We start from the raw sequence: 19,930 nt of genomic DNA, 5'->3' as shown, positions 1-19,930 counted from the left end.
GTACCTGTAAGCTTGATTGATTAATATAAGATTCACAGGCTAATGGGATTTCCTTTTGGGTGTCGGCTTACGGGAGCTTAAAATAAAAGGAAAAGTCTAAATTGTAACCCCTGAAAGTGTCCATGGCCACTTACAGAATGTCCGCTTCAGGAAATGTGTAAATAGAGAGTTTGTATGGGAGTTCAAACAGGGTTTTGTGAAGATGGTCGTAAGTAGAGCTGTCCACTTACAAGAGTGTCTTTTAAGAGAGCTTCCACTGTAACTGGAAATGCATGATTTATTATTACACAAGTAACCAATCCTGCAACACTCTACAGACTGCTGTGACTCACCATGAACAAGATGCTTAAGGATTGTATTTACACATGGCTCCAGAATAACTGAAGTCACTTCTTTCCAAATCTTTTCTCCATCTTGGATCGTTTTGAAGTTCTTTCCTGGCAGCTGAGAACACCGGTCAAAGCACTGAATGGAAAATTTCATTGGATCCTAAAAAGAAAACAAATGAATAAAACAATTATTCCATTATCGTAATCCAGTATCTCTGTTTCCTATCCTTCTACCTTGTTTCTTCTCAACTCCCCCTATTTCCACATATAAATCCCATCACAGTTGTTCTCTCCCTCTCCCCCCTCCCCTCCCTCCCCTGCATTAAATTTTGATCCTTTTCATTAAATTTCTTTCACTGTCCACTTTTTTTTTGGATCATGTACCTTATAGGGTGCCTCAACTGAATGATAGTCAAGCAAGAGTCCACCTCTAGGCCATAAATACTGACTATCAACCATCACAACAAAAACAATCCACCGAACCATTACGTACATCAGTATCACCAAATTTTTCCACAGTGATTATTGGCAGTCGACTCTCGGTTGATATCCGCGTGTTGATCGGGTGTCAATCATGTAACGACCAACATATTGACTGATACATCGGTTGATGTCTCTATCAATACATGATTCCTTGTTTTTAAATTCATACAACTGTAAAGTCCTTTGAAGCATTGGCGTGACACATTATTTTATAATATACATGTATAAAGCCATTGAACAATCAAATGACTTACCAGTTCTTTATAGATCCTTCTAGCCAGAAGTTTTTCTAGTTTCTAGACAAAGGTAAATAGAAGTGCTTGTAGGTAATATTTCATTATTTACATCATCATCATCATTATTATTGAATATTACCAAAGGGTTCACTGAAATTTTATTTCTATTTTGTAATTATCAACCCTTTTGAGCTTCTATGATTAACAGAGCAAAATTGATGTTTGTATGATTACTTATTACCTAATTAAGAAAAACCTATCTAGAGTTTGATCCGATCAAAACCCAGAGTAATTTTACTTTGAGTTACGATAATTAAGATAAGTCAGTCCCTATTAAACATTGGATAAAGTAAGTTAATTTAGTGTTTACCTTGGTTAACTCATCACTATTTACAGGTAGTTCAGTTGCCTCAATTTGTAAAATCACTTGTCCGTGATCTTTTCCAACCTAGAAAAGTTATCAAAATGTCATTTGCTAGTCTGGGTGCTTTATGCACTTCACTGCACCTGCAGGCTAATAATGAATAAGTGTATGTGGAAGAGTAACTTTTTTTTGGAACAATCATTTACAAGTTTTCATTTCATAATTTCATTTAAACTTAATTACATAAAATAGAATAGAATAGAAAAATATAAGAAATAGGAATTCAAAGGCAAAAACAAGAACATAAAATGAGAATGAATATAATAGGGATAATGATTATCATTAATGTTGAGTAAGGTAACAGTGATAGAGTGCTTTTCTAAACATTTATTTTGCCCTTGTCCTTAATTGACTGAGAAATGTTATTCCAAAAAAATCTACCTATTTTTTACAGTTGGGCAAAATCTCCTTAAATTTGTTCAATATGAAGTAAGCTGCACTGTGGGTATGTAGTTCAGATACTAATAAAACAGGTAAAGTTTCAAAACATAATGTGTCAATGGGATGATCTAGAACACAAACTCTGGTTCAATCTGAAATGATTTAATGGAGATTTTCACACAGGCTACATTCTGTAAGCTAAATGTCACACAGCACAGTTTACCTCATGTACTGTAAGTTATTCTTACTTGTTATGTCTTACACATGTCAAATGATCATTGAAATCTGTACCTTAACGAGTGGAAGGGCTTCAACTTTCTTAGTTGCTTGATTTTCCTACAAAAAGTTTAATATTAAATCAATTTTCCATACATGGCACCAGGAAACATTGGACAACGGTAAAATTTCTAAAAAAAATGTTAAGCTTTCTTTGCTGACCTGCTGTAACACTGGATCTTAAAAAACGTACAAACTACTACTGACACCAGTTTTGCAAAATTTGACCCAATACAGCCATTGTTTAACAGGCAACTAGAAGAACAGATAGCTAGTTCCTTGATGTTCTAAGTGCTGGGAAATGGTTATACCTTATCTGTGACTAAAGAGAGACCATATTTATCGTAGCATTTTCTTTTAACCAACATTCTCCTACTTGAGATAGAAAATTGCAACTTACAAAAGAACATTCTAAAACTTGACTCAAAACTTTTTCCACAACTTCTTCATATGGAAGGTCCTTAAAAGAAGAATGCATGTACAACAGTAAGTCTGAGCAAAAACATTTTCTTTCTTATTTTGCTTGTAATATGGATATCCCCTCTATTGGCCTCTCCTTTTGTTAATTGTCCCGAAATGTATCTCAGCTAAGCTGACCAAGGGCCAGTCAATCTGTTTAGACAATGTTATTGAAAAGAAGCCCCAGGACAGCAGGAAGGTTGAGTGAAACAGCTTCTTTTAGACAGAGAGAACAGACTAAAAGTGGCCAAATTACAAGGCAGCAATTGTGTGTCCATATTCTAGAGGAATATGAACCCTCCCTAAATGTTTTTAAGGGCCTCTCTCATCAAGACCTCTTTTCTTGTGCCCACTAGGAAACTCTAGTCTAGGGCCACCCTAGTCATATGAATGCTGCTCCAGGGTCCTTTATAAGTCTCTCTCCCTGAGACCTCTCCTCTGGAGTCACCTCCACTCTAAAGACTCTTCTTTATGACTAAGGAGTTCCAACACTCAACAGGACCTCCCCTCTAGGACCCTCTTTTCAAGGGCACTTCTGTCTTGGTCAGTCTTGAATCTTCTACTATAGGTGGTTTGCATTGCCACCATGTTGGTGGACAAAACAAAAGAAAATTCACTCACATAATTTGCCTCAAAATGGCAGTTAACTCCCAGAGGAGAAAAATCTTATTGTTCCTGTCCACCAACATGGCCGCCATGACGTCACATGCAAACCATCAATTGGGATTTTTGTTATAGGTGCCTTCTTCCCAAGGATCTCTGCTCTAAGAAAGCCTCTAGGGACAAGTATGCTGGAGGATTCTCTGCTCTACAAACATCCCCCGGTCTTTCATTACTAACAATAAAATTTCTGACAATTCTGTTATCTCAGTTTTGAGTTCTGCTTCTAGCATAAGAATTACAAGCAATGTACATGTAATGTAGCAGTACAGTAAACTTCCATTGAGAATTAAAATGTGGCTGTTTATTATGCAAGGTTACAGCAAGTCCCACCTGTAATTTTTGTTGCTTGGGCACTATAAGAAAGATAAGAAATTATTCCACCAAATGATAAATTGGCAGAGAAAAGAAAACAGATACCGCATACACATTATTAATGATCATTAATCAGCATATTTTGCATTTTTAAAAAATTAATAGTCAGGATAACTTTTTTTTTGCACATAATGGTCATTGGATACCTCTACATTTACAGTACATACAGTGTCTGCTTTCTTGTGAAGTTATACAATTATTGTATAACTTTACAAGAAAGTAGACATCTTTAAAGCTATATTAAGCCTCCCACATGTAATTCTAACCTCTCTCCAAAAATCCCAACCTCTCACTTGCACACACACATGTCTTCAATTTCAACAGTCTCTCCACAAAACATGTCTTGAACCTAGATGCAAGCTTACATGTACTACTGTTACTATGCCTTGTGACCTCTTCAGTTCAAAATGCAGTCAATGGTTAGATTTTACACCAGGGCTATCAACTATCTTAGCAAATTTTAATCATGGTAATCATGTTACCTGTCTAAAATCAGTCTTCACTCACGCACATGTCTGAGCTTTTAAACATCAATATTTATTTGTTTGTACAATGTACCTGTGGTCTTGAAGGATGGAGACAGTTCTTCCACTTGCACATCTCCTTTGTCTGGCATAATGATCTCAGCTAAGACTGTTTGATCTGAGGTTACAGTAGACACTCCAGTGGATGGTGTCATTGGGCAGCTCTCTGCAGAAGTAGCTGTAACTGAGGAAGCTGTATTGAGTGGCGCTACTGATCTCTCTGTTGTAATCAGCTGTGGCTGATAATCCTTATCTGTTCGGTCCATGTTTGTATTTAATAATTTTGAATTCTTCAATCTGTTGATGCTTTCCGTTGCATCAGTGTTACTTTTAGACTCTTCACTCTTGTCATTCAGTCTTCTCCTGATAGTTTGTCTGTTGTCAGAAACTACTGTCGCACGATTTAGTGAAGAAGCTTGAGTTTCAGGTGTTACTGTTGAATCTTCTGCCCTGGCGTTGGGGTGCTGAGCAGCTAACCTCCGCAGGCGTGCAGCACGGACATCCTCTACATGCATATTCACACCTTGAAAATTCACAAACAAATTCCTTTTACTGATATGTCAACAATAATTATTATTATCAATATTTATAGAAAACTGCAAGATAATGTAATTTATACTCTCAGTTCCAAAGCAGGTTAAGTACTAAGAAGAGTTACCTTCATTCGAGCCATTTCTTCTTTGAACAACTGCAACACACAAGGCAATAACACAAAATACTCCGAACAGACCAGCAATCTGCTTCACGCTCCATTGTGAACCATTGCCACCTGATGGCTGTGCCTGTTTCTGGGCCTTGTACTTTACAGTCCTTTTTTTAGCAGAAGCTTTTGCTTGTTTTTGTTGTGGTTTGCCTTCACCATCTTCAGGTTGTAAGGAAGCCTGGTAATCAATACATAAACTGATTAGGTCACCTGTGCAGTTAACGAGGCCATTTCTATGAGAATTACATATGTAACTTACAAGTGTTGTCAGAGGTGGTGGGATGGGGAGGGAGAATGAGGATGGGTGAGGGGGTGTAAAAAGCCCAGGAAATTCCAGAGAGGAGACAATGCAACCTGGTGAATGGGTAATTAGCTTTCAGGGAATCAAACTTTCAAAGGTCAACCCAGTACAAAATTACAGTAACATTGGTAGTTAACCTACGTTTCAGAATGCTGGTTCAACCTGGGAATGGATTCCATCCACCATTACAATGTACATGTATAGCTCTTTTTGATACAAATCTAATATCATGTATGGTTTAAAGCACTGTCTGAACAACCAAAATCAGTGGCTTATATGAAGCTTTGATCTTATGCCAATGAGTTTTAATTAAAACCAAACTTTAATTTACCATAGCATCATGGAAATACTGTTCCATTTCCTCAGCTGACAGCTCTCCATCTCCATCTCTATCATACTGTGCGAGAATGTTTTCATATTCCTAAAAAGGATAAAACATAATGTTACTGTCAGTAATAGTGCATGACAATCAACTGATGATTTACTTAGTGTATTATTAATATTTAAATAATATATTTACACCTACCATTGTTAAGCAGGATGTGGGAGAAGGGGGGTGGAATGGGCATCACTATCCCGCTGAATTTGACTGTCAAATGATTAACTGACGGATTCAGTGTAGGTCTTGGAAGGTACATACATTATATAACTCAAAATGGAAGATTTGACCTCATTTCACCTATTGTCTTGCCCCCAGCGACAGAGTTTGATAAAAAAATTCTTCCAAAACCTTAAACCCAGGATCCCCACCCCTCATGCTCAACATAAACTGCCTGAAGCACAATTCAAGGGTTTTTCTCTTCTAACTAAGAAAATAAAAGCATCAAATAATGTAACTATATATATATTTAATTATAATATTAGTCATCATCAGCATTCGTTAATCTCAGGAGATTATGGATTTGCATGGTCTGAGAAGTTTGTGAGTCTATCCTGTCTGGATTAAAGAGTCCAACACTCACTGCCACAAAGGAGGGTGTTGAGGAGGCAGGCTCAGTGCATACTACCACCTTGTTGTGGATGGTCAGCTTGCTATTTTCCCAGACTCTTTTGATCAAATTGGCAAGGTAGAGACTGCTCGCTGGATGGGCCTGTCGATCTCAGTATCCAGAGAGAGGTTGTCTGACACTGTTAAGCCCAAATATGCAAATTCATTCACAACCTCCAGCTTGTTGTTATTGACTGTGATTTCCGGCGGGTGCGCAACATGTACACCCTGGACCACAATGTTAGTTTTACATTACCATTACAATAACGGTAAAAAACAAATGTAGATAACAGCATTTAAACTATCTCAACAATTATTACAAGCCAATACTCAGGTGTGGCACTTAGAGACAATGGTACTTCACTACAATATTATTTCTCACCTTCTCGTTTAAACCATGTCTGTCCTCATCAACAAAGCTTTCATAAACTGGATCTTGAAATTGTTTACTATAGGAAAGTGACAAAATGCACACCTCAATAATTAATACAATTTTATTGGTTTTTAGTAGTTCTCAAATACACACCCGGCATAGTCAAATGAAAAGAGGTATTTGGGGTATTCTGGCTTTGAAGACTAAGATGAGCTGCAAGTCGGTGAAATTCGGAACAGAAAAATATAAAATTTTAACCCCGATGCCAAAAATGTCAATATCAAAGAAAGAACAAAGTAGGTCAAGTATTGGGCTACATGGCCGTAAGGGGAGTGGGACCAAGTTATGAGTCTGTCGTACGACCGGTGTGGCGCAAAGAAAAATTCTTGGGAGGTTTATGCTAAAATCGTGGCGTAAAACTTCGGCGTATGAGAGATCAACTTTCCAGTATGGGCCAGCTAGTTAGACATATATTTTGCTGTTTCCTTTCCAGCCCTGACTGCTTCTTATGTATCAATCAACAAATTCTAGAGCTATAAAAGAAATCAGAGGGCTTCCAAATAGTTTCGTTATGGAAATGGTTATTTTTTTTGCTCTTTTTTTTCGCGCGCATTAATTCCACGTGTGCATATCAAGTTACACACTCATGCAACGCAAGAAAAACTAAAAAACGCAAATGTGCGAGCTAGTTTGAGGTGAAAAAACGACATAAGAACTTCAATGCCTGCGTGGTCTTAAAAACGAAAATATTAAAAGCTATAAATAGCGGAAGTACGGGGGAAGCAACATCAACTGAACGTATAAACACTTACCTGGCGTGAATAAAGAAACTCAGCTCCACGAATAAACCCAGCCAGAAGAAGCTGATTTTAGCCATCGTTCACACTTTGTAGCAAAACAAACGAGCCGCCATGTTTACGCTGTTAATGGCACAATTAGAAAATAACTGAGTCATGTCTGAGTAATGCCAACTTGTTCTTTTTCGATTCTGGGAAAGTGAGCCCACGAGCAAAACATTTCCATGACGCATGCGTGGTAATTTTTGCACATGGCGGCTTCCAAATGGCGTCCAGCAGCAGTGAAGTTCTTCAGCTTTACCGCCAGATGTTACGAGTAGGAAAATCTTTCACCAGTTATAACTACAGGTAAGGGTAGTCTATCGTTGTCTGATGAAAACGTCCGTTTTACACTCCAATCAGTGTAATTTTGACAAAATTGTGGCACCTGGTATAATTGTCAGAACTCAGAAGCAAGACGGCCAGGACCCTATAAAGTTGCATAAGATTAAATTGTAATTGTCATGCAGGATTACATGTAGATGTAAATGTAGCAAAGTACATAGAGAATTTTGGCCAAACTACATATTCGTGATATTTCCAAGAGTTCACTGGGGATGCTGGTTGCGGCTTAGAATGCCGATATCTTTACCTTGCATTTTGATATCGGGTTAGCAACATGTTACATCATCACTGCACTCACGTGTATAAATCAAAGATTCCAAATTTTCCTAAGTATGTAGTCTGGGTTTCTGTGGAAATCAGTTTAAGGATTATATAGAAAACAACAAAACTACCATTTTTTTTCAGTTTTTCAGCGTAGGTAGATATGCTAATGGAAGACCGAGAGTTGTATAAGGGTCTGCAGTCGCGTCTGCAACGTGTGCAAAAAATCGATATATGGCAGAAGTTTTTATTTGTTTGATCAAATCTTGATGTTGTTCTTGCATGAAAATCGAAAATAATTCTTCTTATTAATTTTTCTTTCTCTGGGTTTGAGATGTATGAAAACATGAAATTTCACTTCCGGTTGAGATAAATTATGATGCAAGATGGGAAACTGGGGATAGTAGAGCTGTGACATCAATACAGGATCACAAGTTTTGCAGTTTCACTGTTCCTAAGTTGTTTTTCATGTGCAGAGGAAGAAAATTGTGTGGACAAAATTATGACTGGCACTGTGACAGTGGTGATCATGTATTGACATCACAGCTATACTATCCCCAGTCTCCTATCTTGCACTGCATTGTAACCCACCAGGCCCCAGTTGTTCAAAGGCCGGATAACTTTATCCGCTGGATAAGGCACTCTTCAGTGTCTAAAATATACTTCACGTTAAATGTTGTCCAAGGTTTTCGTACACTCCCTAATTAAGCTGTGGTTAGAGTGCGAATATTCACTTGTGCACAAGGAAATACTGAAATCTTTGCACAGATTGAAACTGTCGGATAGTGACTTATCCACTAGATAAAGTTATCCGGCCTTTGAACAACTGGGGCCAGAGGTGAAATTCAGTGTTTTTAATAATATGTCTCAAATGCAGTGGAAACAAATTTACTGATACGGAATTTTTTTTTTATTCAATTTTTGTACGAAAACAACATGAAGATTTGATCAAGCAAATAAAAACAATTCTCTCATAAATGCTGTAAGGTGGCTCACAACAGTTTAGAGCACTTTCCATCACTTATATACTTTGACATATCAATACTACCACTCTTTATTGGTTAATACCAAACTAATGGCATCAAAAAACACCTTATCATCATCAAACAAGTCATGGTCATTTTCCAGACATGATAGGTTACCATAGCAACAGTATAACCTGTTAAAAAGGCCCTAATTTTAGGTTTAAGTTGTTAAAACTCAAAAACCAGCTTGGTGAGCCCTGGTTTCTTATTATTTATTTATTTATTTATTTATTTATTTATTTATTTATTTATTTATTTATTTATTTAATTTATTTATTTATTTATTTAATTTATTTATTTATTGAACTGTAATCAGCATGTTTCAGTACAACCTCTTGCAAAATTTGAAAAAACTTGTGGGAAGGGGTTCAGAGCCACGTTAGTTTATTCTCTTATGGTTTCATACATTGTTTATCATTATTTACGTAAACTGATTGATTCATGGAATTCTGAAACCTTTTCAACATGTTCTCAGCCACACACCTCACTTTTACGTTGTTACTACTGTATGTTGTATTTAATTTAGTTGTAATGATCTTTCATACACAGAATGTATGCCACAAGAAGAATAAAAGATGCTTTTAGGGAAAACAAAGACTTGACAGATCCAGACAAAATCAAGTCTTTAATCATAAAAGCACAGGATAGTTTAGAAATTATGAAAAGACAGGTAAGATCTGGAACTTCTTCTAAGGTTGGACCCAGAATAAAGGAGCTGGGGAACTGCATGTGACAGTGTTTCAGAATTTTAAAAAGTTGGCTATCCAGTACTTATTTTCTTTGACAAAAAGGTGGGGGCTGTGTCCTAGCTTCACCACTGATGGTATTTTGTGAATTTTGCAGTGAATATATCCAGTGATTACTAAAACCTCCTCAAAAGATCATAAGAAAGTTTTTGGAGTTAGCAGGGTACAAAATATCTCTTGAATATCATGTGCAAGCAAATGTTTGCAGATACATCTTCCCAAATTTACCTGAAACTATATATGACTAATTTTTACACTAGTGTTTTCCTTGTTCTGCTTTTCTTTTTATTCATTTTTCAAGCATTAATAATAGTGTGTACATAATTATATAATAACGTTGCTGTTTATCTAGAGGCCATTGCAATTATTCTTATATTTCCAGAATACGTTGAATCAAATGCAACTTGATTAAGATATAGTTGAGCATGGTGGTGTAGTGGTTTAATAGCACATTGGATGTCAGCTGTGAAGGTCATAGTACAGTCTTCCCCACTCCCATTGTGTTGTTTTGTTAAGCAAGATCGCAACAGTTTGCCGCTGGTAACCCTGCAATGGACTCTCACCCCATCCAGGGTGGAGTGGTAGCATTAGGGTTTATAGCATGAAATTTTATGCAGTCTTTTAATGATCTTCCATTCATTGGAATGCTCCCAGTTGTGTCTGAGCTGAGTTAAGTTTCAGCCTTGTGAGCCACTTGTGATTTGCCTGCAACTTTTCCAGATAAGATATTACATGGGTTGTGAATGTGTTTATCACTATATCACAGCATTAGAGGTTTTTGTTGTAAAGCTCTAATGAGAATTCATTTTTTTTGTTTTCAGGTTTCTTTAGGGCAAATGTACAGACATGAAAAACTGGTTATAGAAAAGAAGTAAGACTACAAGAATGATAAAATATTATGCTTATAAATGTTGCTGGATCCACAGAAGACAAAGAAGGACTTTTAATTCCATAGTCTGCTGGGAAAAACATTATTTGGAAGTTTGCTACAAAAAGTAACTGATGACTCTTCTTACTGATGTTTTGAAGATAGCAGTTGTCACATGAACTGTTTTAATTCTGGGTTTATTTATATTTCCGGCGCCATCATACAGCATCTGGCCAACAAGAACATCACTGTTTGTTGTGCATCATTGATTCGTCTTCACTGGACATCCTTCTGCCTTCAAGTCATGAGTGTTCAGAGATGACTATCTCATAATCTAGATACTCTTATAAAATGATTTCATTAAACGTTCAAAACTCAAGTGTACAGCTCACTGCCAACTTTTGAACATTTTTGTGATGTCATTTTATGGTCTTCAAGCGCATAGGCCATAGCAAACTGCCGTAAATCTGTTTTTTACAATAACATGGAAAAAGTATGAGTGAAATTGGCTTTATTTTCTATTGAGAAAGCCCGTCTGTTTCATCTGACATAATTTCTATTTTCTGTACTCTTATAGACAATAGCTACGAGCCAGTTAGCGTGCTGGAATTTTGACAGTAATTCTAAAATGTCGTTTTTAAATCTGATTTTGGTGAAAGAGTGGTTCAACACATACAATGAGCATGCAACATGACTAATTCTTCTCACAAGACAAAGGTCTGAATGTTTTAAATATGTCCATTGTAAACATGTTTGACATTTGAATGAGCTGAAAAACAAGACCTCATGGAAAAGGCCTGTCATGCTGAATTTCACACAAAATTGACGTGAAGCTTTGGATAAGTCTTTATTAATAAATCTTAAGATTTATATAAGAAAATGTATGGCTGACTTTGCCCACCCTCCAATTTTTTTTTTGTCTTGGTTATTACTGGACTTCTGGTCTTTCCTAAAGTTTGGTTTCTGTGGGGATTTTGATGGTATAATAATGATGATGACGATGATGGCTATGGTGAGAATTGTATTATTTTGTAAAGTGTTACTTCCCAAAATTCAGTGGATGTCTACTTTAAGTGTTATGGAGAGTGTTTCGTCAGTATATCAGCGCTTTAATTTTCACCTTGATTTTGATTTGTTTTGCTTCTTTTTTTTTACACAATATTAATTTAAAAAAAATAAGCAACCAAGTGCAGAAGACTGCGTACAGCTCAAACTACTATTGATTTATTTGTGACTAATTGGAGAGACAGCAGGTCTCATCTGATTGGTTGAAGAATCTTCCGCCAGTGTTTTAGCCATTTACGGAGCTCAAACTTTGTTCACATCAGCAACATATAAAGACATGGAAAGACCTACAAATGCAAATAGAGAACCAGTGTGTTGTTATGTCAGTAATGTGAATCAGACTTAAACAAATCCAACACCTACTTTCCATTTACTGAATTCAGATTGGAGGCGGAAACTGGTCGGAAAATTTGCATTAAAAGACAAGTACTGTATAATTATTTCCCCAGAAAATAATACAACGAAACGGGAAAATATGTGTGAAATATTAACCACTTACATTAGTCTGTTCAAATGTGAAATTTTGAGGACTATCTCCCAGCCAAGGTCATTCTCAGCCAACATACCAGCAAGCCAGAAAGGGGTTTATTTATGTTATAACCCCCCTCCCCCCCCCCCCCCCATTAATTTTCATATCGGGCGCAAAAACCGCTCGTAAAAAAGCCAGTGTTGGTCTGATGGCGGATGCACGCGATTGACGTAAACAAGTACATTTGATTGGTTTACGGTAACTTTATGTTCACTGTGATTGGACCAAAACTTGACAAACTGTCGCAACGCCCCTAAGTTAGATAAAAAATTCGGCGCTGTTTAGCTTACTAGTTCGTACTGGACTCTACAAAACGTGTTTGCTTTTCTTCTATGTAAAATAATAGAAATGAAAAGGTGAAACTCTTGTGCTGGTTTTTTCTGCTGGCTTTGTTTCTTTTCGACGGAGATATAAAATCGGAGGACAAATATCGATGCAGACGGGGGTTATTGCGTGATAACCGTACTGTGATTCTGCACCACGTTACGTGAAGTAGCCAATTAAATCGCGCGAAAATTAATGAGTGGGTTGTATAAAAGAAAAATAAAATACATTTTTTCGATTGACAATAATTGGTTGATAAATTTAATGTCCAGAAAGCTCTTACAATACTCGAAAAGGATTGTGCATACAATATCGCACGTGGTGACAATTTCTTGCGGACAATGATAGTGGGTTTTGAGCGAGTGTTTAACAGGACTCCAACGAGAACAAACAACAACAACTTTATTTTTTCACATTTCCAGATAAACACAAGACGTAATAAAGCTAATGAATGCAGACTGAATAAACTTGTGCGTCATAATACAACATTACAGGTGTATTCAGCCAAATTGCGAACTTGTAAGCATCCGTCTTTCTTTCGCTTAATTTTTCCCGCGTGTACAACAGCCTTGGGGTGGCACCTGTACCCGCTTAGAACTCTACCCGCAGAGACGCAACTGTCGCCTCCTGTAAAACGAGGGCGGTTTATATTTTCACATGTATCCGATTATTTTGATGACTGTCTTATGGTTGGATACACGAAGAAACCGAAAAGAAACATGAAGCTTCAATGGTCTTATTCGCCATGAACCCGGAATAGAATAACACGTGTAAAACCATTGTAATGATCAGTCAACCTTTTTGATCCACGTCTGTTCTTTATTGTCTTCATTGAAAGCTACTTGCACTCTGATTGGCTAAAAACACGTCTTATAGAGATAGTCTCCTGCAGATACTTGAATGTGATTGGCAAGGTCGCTGAAAGACAATAATGATCGCATGACCCTGAGTAGCGGCCGTGCATGCGACGTAAGGAGCGAATAAAAAACTTCCTTCGCCACCTGTACGGCTCTCGCTTTATCAACAGCCGCTCGCAGAATTTAAAAACAAAAACCCTCTCGCACCTAGGGTGTTATTGTACACGTTTGGTTGAAAAAATTAAAATATTCTTTATTTAATTTTTTCTCCGTTGAAACTAACCTTTACACGATTTCTTTTCGTGATTTAACAGTCAGTTGTTTATCAAAACAATATTATTAGATGAGTTTCGCTTTCCTAATAGAAACTGACTTGGTAACTGAGTGCTACATAATCCAGCCCTGCTGGACTATAAACGTTCTGTTTAAATATTTGGTGCAGTAAAAACAAATGAACATAAAAGAACAAATTTTATTAGTTTATACGAAGTGTGTCCGTTAAGTGAAAGGTTAAAAGTTGAGTATAATCTGGAGGAAAGTGATTTACGAAACAACCCGCTGTTGTACACGGATTAGCGAGTTCATGCGGACTCGCGTGGGTGTAAAGTACAAAATGGATTGACCAAAAAATGAACCGTAGCGTGACTAATAAGCTAAGATGCTGATCGCTAAACCCGCACAATCTTTCTAGCGCTCTGATATATTTAAATACTAAAACTCGAGTAAACCTCAAAGCACGACATCAATGTATCAGTGTTAGCACAATGCTGTTCCTGTGTCATTTTGTTTTGTCTTCTGTCAGTTATGTTGGTTTAATAGTTCCTAACAGCATGCAAGGAAGCAACATCGAACATGTCAAAAGGAAGTAGTTTTGCTTTCGAATGAATTCTTTCACCCAAGGAGATCCTAGATCAGGAGTTTTCTTGGTTTATAGCGTGCGATCTGATAATAACACTAGACGATCTGTCAGTTTAAGGTTCTTGCGATGGCAGCTTAAACATTGCTTGTCAAATTTGTAAGAGCTTACCAGATGCGTGGTATATTTAACCACAGGAAGTCGTTAATTGTAAGTCCCGTCGGGGTTCGCTCAATCGTTTACAAGGGTTTGTTCAAGAGTCAGTATATCACTAAATGAAAATGTGGTTTCACAAAAAAACCGCGAACAAAGAAAATGTATAATATTGTTTCTTTCAAAGGTTTCGGTTTCTATACATTTCGAACCAGCAGCGGTGAAACATTCTTGTAATGGTATAGACTCAAACCACACTGAAGTTGTATTTTATTTCCGTGTTTACTATTTTACCTTTTATTTGTTTTAGTTTATTATTTTTTTCCAGCGTCAAGCGTGCGATCGGTTTTTTTTTTTTCAGAAGACTTCAGTAGTCTCCATAACAGTGAAATTTTCCTTAAACCGGTTTATAGTATAAATATTCATGGTCACGTATTTTCATTGACAGTTTTAGCTTTCACATTCAGTCCACACACGTGTAGTGGGTGTACATGAAAGTATTGTAGAACACTGTTTTTGTTTTCCTGTCTTGGCTAACGGTTTGTAGCCTCGACTGATGTTTATAAATCGTTCCTCGGCGAAATCGAGAAATATACCAATACAGAGATGTACAGTGTTGGGTTTCGGCTGCCGGCGGCTGAGTAATCAACCAATCCCATTCAACTTCCTTTTAAGTTGAACATCCGGTCACAATAAACATCTGAACTCGCTGAGAAGAAAACGGAATTATTATTGCTGATCTCACCGACGAAAAAATAAAACTGCTATGTGTCATGTTTTATTAAAAATACAGGATGTCAAATTGTGCTTATCTAAAAACCTAGTGATCAATTTTTCAAAGGATTTATGACGGAAATTTTGAATGGGCTGTACGCTTTTCACAATTAGCTTGAATACTTTTCTTTTGAAATAAATCGCTTTGTAAGTAGCGTTGGAAAGATTTATGAAGCAAAGTTACGAGACAGAATTTACTTCCGGCATCAATAGATGATTGGCGCTCGTCTTATTATACGGCGGACCTTAAAAGGATAGCAATTCAAAGTCATATCCAGGAAGTTGTGCTGAAACGAGATTAGCAGGACGCAACGCTTGAGCGCCAAAGCTTGAAAACATTCGGGGTCGGTTTTGCGCAAAATAGATCAAGAGCACTTTCAAAGAAATAAGAAACAATCGCCGATTCCAAGAAAAATTATCAAGGGAAAAACGAAAGCAAGTGGCATTGCAACTTTTACTCACTGTGCAACGGAGCTTGACCGCAAAATTGTAGTTCGGTGATGTTTTGTCTGGCGTATTAAGATGATTGCAGAGTTTCTTGTGTAACTCATCGTGTTCCTTGCAGTAAATGATTCCAGCAGTGGCCAGTTGGTATCCTCTGCAGCTAAACTACAAATAACGGACTGGCACTCTCCGTCTGCCCACATTAGACACATCATGTTGCTATTGTTGGTTGTCTCGCTGACCATCAATGTTTCAGCTGCAACATTTTTCTTCCTCGCAACAATGATTGTGTTTCCCTTCTCCAAGTCAGAAAACCTGCTTTGCCGTCGACTAATCAAGCTATACGAAGAAAAAGCTCCACTCGTTCGAAAACTGTGAGTATTCCTGTGTGCCTGTTATTTTTATAGTACACATTGTGATATATGATAAGTAAGGAACGACTTTTTTTACACTCAGTTCAATCCTCCTAGTATTAAATTGGTGTGTGATTCTCAAAAAATGTATGGAATTTTTGCTCGTGGGAGTCGATAGGGCATTTTTACGCCTTTTCAATGAAACTCTCCATTAAGCTCTTTTTCCGTGAAAATTGTTCAAGATTACCGTACGCGATGTCACGCGAGAGAAGTTTTGATCGCGCGCGTACGCCGCTAGAGGCAGACTCGTGACAGCGGCCTACAACATTTTACATTATCGCAATTATTGAAGAGAAAGTAGAGTAACATGCCGAAATTTACTCTAATTGTTGTCTTGTTTCACTTTCTCCTTGTGGTTTTGGACAAAAATTATATGAACATGAGTTCCGCAAGTAACATATATTATAATGAGCTACAATTAATCAACTTGGCAACGTCAATTCGATCGGGTCTCAATTTGTTGTGGTTTGTAAAGAAATGCCATTGAAATTTGAATAGTGAAACCCTTTGAAATATGCCATAGGAGAATTTCATCGGCCATCGCAAACAAGAGAAATTTCAGTTGAGGAAGAACAAATATATTGTAGCTGAAGGCGGCTCACAATTCCACGAATGTAAACAAATTCAATCAACCGAGACTATAGGTAAGATCCTGCAAGTAATTGATACAAGAAAATGATCTGCGGAGCGGAGCTAGAAAACGTCTACAATTTCTTGAAGAAGGCGACTTCCGGAATCACTATTAACGCCATTGCCGAAACGCTTTCGTGTATTTATGGCACATGTGGCTATCGATATTGGCCTTGTATTTATATATTGTACCTAATTTTCGCTTTCGAATTATTAGCATTAAAACAGAACAAAGCGACGAGTTTCAAGTAAGGAATGAAGGCCTGCCAACACAACCATTTTTTTCTTTAAAATAATAAATTCCAATATTTGGCAAGTGATTGACAAAGTTGCACGTTTTACTACCGTCTCGTACCTTCATTTCTTATCCGAGCGCTGAGCGCGCCCTTAATTAACGGATGTTGTTTTTTCCATATGTTTCCCACTCAAAGTATGACGGAGAACTTCATCGTTTTCACTGAAACGGATCTCACGTGCGAAATTTAAACACTGTTTTGGAAACCTTTTCTTTCACGGGTTTTTTCGTTTTTGTTTTTAATTTATCAGCCTTTTATATTTCCTCAGATTTCGTTATTTGCTGTCTACATGACAACAATTGATGTTTTTGGGTTGTATTGAACGAGTTCTCATAGGCTACGCGTCTTTGACATTTCCGCATTTTGTGTGCGGTCTATTTCACTTAAGTCACACACTGGACTCGCGCATCGGAAACCTCCTTGATATTGTGGGCGAGGGGTTAACGAAACGTTGGTCCCTGATTTACAGTCAGGCTAATCAATTGGTATAGTATAACTTCCACATGGTCAATATAGACCAAACATCCTCTCCATCCCGTTCGTTTTCCTGTACCTAATGTTCGTTGTCCTTCAGTTTCCCATACGCCGGCCAAATGCGCATAGGACAGTAAATATACTAGCGACAAGTTTCTATCCCTACCGAAAAACAGCTTCGTGTTTACATGAGAAATGGCAGTTCCATTTGTGTTTTACAGTGCACAAGCTTGAGTGCATTACCTAAGTAATGCTATACAAATTCCGTTTCGTATAATAAACTGGTGCACGCAAAGGCGAATAAAAATTCCAACTGTTTTCCTTATCAATAGATGTTGATCTGCTCTTAACTTCCTCGTTTTTACATTGCTATTTTTCTGTCAAGCTATGTTTATATCAAGAGCCTGGGAAACAGAATTTACTAAATTTTGTGATTTAGAAACACTGGTGTAGAAAAAAACTCATGGATCTGAAATAACAGATACTTTTTCCTGACTTAGCAGCATACATGTTGTTTAAAGATATGCAATCTATGTGCTTCGTTCCCTGCGAGCAGAGATCCCTTTCTGCTCGCGGGGGTATGTGCTTGGCGACATTCATTTGAAATTGTCTTAAGTGGTGTTAATTTTGCAGTATCGTTTTTTCAGATTTCTGTAATTTGTATTTCTATTTTAGCGATCGTAAGGTAAGAATTACAACACAAGTAATGAAGGAATAGTTCTGGCGTACGAAAATTCTTCCTGCTTCGCACCACGCCGGAAAAGTCGACAAATTGCAAGATGAGATTTTTAATTTCAATCGGAAAACTAAGGTCAATTCCAAGTTAATCGATATATCTGAGCGTTTCGTTATTTTTGAGCGTTTCGCACTGCCGTGGCATAAAAAAATTGATTAACGAGACATTTGTTTTTCTTTCCTTTCGTTTCCTCTAGGTTGAGGGACCATATTTTCTCCATTCTACTCTTCTCTTGTGGTTTGTATTGCATTTCGTCCAAAGACACGTTTGACAAACCTCTTCGCAACACGCCTTCGAATTTCCTCTTCATCTTCTGTATTTATCTTGGAAATTATGTGTTCAAATTCTGCCAGGACTTTTTGTTAAGAAGCAAGCTTCCTTTATACAAGATTAATCTACTGCATCACTTTGTCACTGCGTCAACTTTTAGTGTGTTAATAGTATACAGACAGAACTCCATACTGGGAGTCGCAGGACTTCTTTTTGAAGGAAGTGTTATAATCTTTGACTTAACCACCCTGATTCGCTTGTTAGGCGCAAACAAAAACGGTTTGCTGTTTTTGTATGTATCTGTGTTCAGATTTGTTGTTACTATTCTACTGAGGGCGATATGTCCAATTGCCCTACTGGTATTAACACTATCAGAACACAGCCCTTTGTCGCTGGAGTACGTTCCGCTGGGATTTTTCTTCATGAACATTGTATTTTTCTCCATGATTAACGGATGGCACATAAAGACTTCTTTTGACAGCTTAAAGAAACGTTTACTGGCAAGGCGTCTATCGTATTACTATAGTAGAGCAGGAGACAATGGCGACACAAGCCTGAACGGAACAGAACTCAACAACCTCACCTCGACGCCGCCGCAATCTCTTACACGTACCGCATTGCCAGTCATTATTCCTACTGATGCTAATTTCAGACTTAGCTCTCCTGTGTCAAATGTGAATATGAACAGTGAAGAGGTATCAAACATTGCTGTCTCGAGGCGGGAACGAACTGTGCCCCAGATTAGTATTATTATAAACGAGACTCCTTCCTCAGATGGATCGCCAATAGAACAGGTTTAACCATTCAGGCAAGTAAAAAAAAAAAACAGTACAGTCCAACTCCCGCGCCATCACGGAGAGTTCTGATCGGCAGTCACTGAGGAGTTGAAAGGCCGACAGTGAAGAACTTTTGAGAATCGCGTATTGCAGTATCCTGAGGGTCGCTATTTCAAAGTTTGTTGGTGTATGAAGGTTGCACACAGGTTGCACACAGATTAGTGATAGCAAAAATGATGAATACAATAAAGTCTTGTAATAAAGGATTGCATGTACCTTGTATAAGCAAGCATTGACGAAGAAAGAAAACAAGAGGAGGACATGTTCTATATGTGTATTACATTTGTAGCCAGAAATATTTATTTAATATATAGAGACTTTGATTCTGGTGTTGACAAAAAAAAATTGTAGGCTATTTTAAAAGATCTACAAATAAAGGAATATCTCCAAAAAATATTAAAAAAAAGACTCACTCTTGATAAAAATCTATAAACTGTTTGGTTTATCAACAGAGTTGACAACTAAAGGTAAATTGGCCACCGCTTAGAGATTCGAGTGCGGAGTTACCGGTTTCGAGCGTGCGGCCCTTATTCGCTCTGACGAAGAGCTAACTCTCGAAACATCAGCATTTGAATCACTTTACGTTGGCCAATTTACTTTTAGTTATCAACTCTGCTGATAAACAAAACATTCGTTTCTACTCCCCACTGTCCCCACAGTTTTTTTTTTCTTTTAGAAAC

The 19,930-nt window shown here is 37.5% G+C and overlaps 3 protein-coding genes across 3 annotated transcripts in view; 2 read left to right on the top strand and 1 right to left on the bottom strand.

The window, feature by feature from the left end:
* LOC146456317 (uncharacterized) overlaps window positions 1-7,513 on the bottom strand; it is a 28,189-nt gene extending 20,676 nt beyond the window's left edge. Inside the window, exons 1-11 of the mRNA XM_085093211.1 lie at window positions 7,325-7,513; window positions 6,522-6,588; window positions 5,483-5,572; window positions 4,806-5,028; window positions 4,182-4,670; window positions 3,582-3,604; window positions 2,530-2,589; window positions 2,145-2,189; window positions 1,419-1,496; window positions 1,067-1,108; window positions 333-489 (exon numbers count right to left, since the gene is read on the bottom strand). Coding sequence (XP_084949337.1) covers window positions 333-489; window positions 1,067-1,108; window positions 1,419-1,496; window positions 2,145-2,189; window positions 2,530-2,589; window positions 3,582-3,604; window positions 4,182-4,670; window positions 4,806-5,028; window positions 5,483-5,572; window positions 6,522-6,588; window positions 7,325-7,389 — 1,339 coding nt within the window. The 5' untranslated portion in view covers window positions 7,390-7,513. The remainder of the gene's footprint in view (window positions 1-332; window positions 490-1,066; window positions 1,109-1,418; window positions 1,497-2,144; window positions 2,190-2,529; window positions 2,590-3,581; window positions 3,605-4,181; window positions 4,671-4,805; window positions 5,029-5,482; window positions 5,573-6,521; window positions 6,589-7,324) is intronic.
* Window positions 7,514-7,526: 13 nt separating this feature from the next.
* Window positions 7,527-10,972, top strand: LOC146456316 (LYR motif-containing protein 4-like). Its single transcript, XM_085093224.1, has 3 exons — window positions 7,527-7,657; window positions 9,529-9,649; window positions 10,547-10,972. The coding sequence occupies exons 1-3, from the start codon at window positions 7,575-7,577 to the stop codon at window positions 10,598-10,600; spliced, it is 258 nt and encodes an 85-aa protein (XP_084949350.1). The 5' UTR covers window positions 7,527-7,574; the 3' UTR covers window positions 10,601-10,972.
* Window positions 10,973-11,969: 997 nt separating this feature from the next.
* Window positions 11,970-19,656, top strand: LOC146456315 (uncharacterized). Its single transcript, XM_085093220.1, has 2 exons — window positions 11,970-15,969; window positions 18,341-19,656. The coding sequence occupies exons 1-2, from the start codon at window positions 15,809-15,811 to the stop codon at window positions 19,212-19,214; spliced, it is 1,035 nt and encodes a 344-aa protein (XP_084949346.1). The 5' UTR covers window positions 11,970-15,808; the 3' UTR covers window positions 19,215-19,656.
* Window positions 19,657-19,930: the final 274 nt, after the last annotated feature.

This window comes from Pavona decussata, unplaced genomic scaffold (genome assembly GCF_977016875.1).
Source record: "Pavona decussata unplaced genomic scaffold, jaPavDecu1.1 SCAFFOLD_258, whole genome shotgun sequence".
Classification (NCBI taxonomy): Eukaryota; Metazoa; Cnidaria; class Anthozoa; order Scleractinia; family Agariciidae; genus Pavona; species Pavona decussata.
The sequence above is the reverse complement of the archived record's forward strand: the minus strand, read 5'-3'. Positions and strand labels throughout refer to the sequence as shown.

Bases quoted from the DNA above. Each gene is read 5' to 3' on its own strand.
- LOC146456316 (XM_085093224.1), top strand. From the start codon at position 7,575: ATGGCGTCCAGCAGCAGTGAAGTTCTTCAGCTTTACCGCCAGATGTTA. The intron at 7,658-9,528 runs GTAAGGGTAGTC...TTTCATACACAG, and splicing joins TTCACCAGTTATAACTACAG to AATGTATGCCACAAGAAGAA. The intron at 9,650-10,546 runs GTAAGATCTGGA...TTTTGTTTTCAG, and splicing joins TAGAAATTATGAAAAGACAG to GTTTCTTTAGGGCAAATGTA.
- LOC146456315 (XM_085093220.1), top strand. From the start codon at position 15,809: ATGTTGCTATTGTTGGTTGTCTCGCTGACCATCAATGTTTCAGCTGCA. The intron at 15,970-18,340 runs GTGAGTATTCCT...CGTTTCCTCTAG, and splicing joins GCTCCACTCGTTCGAAAACT to GTTGAGGGACCATATTTTCT.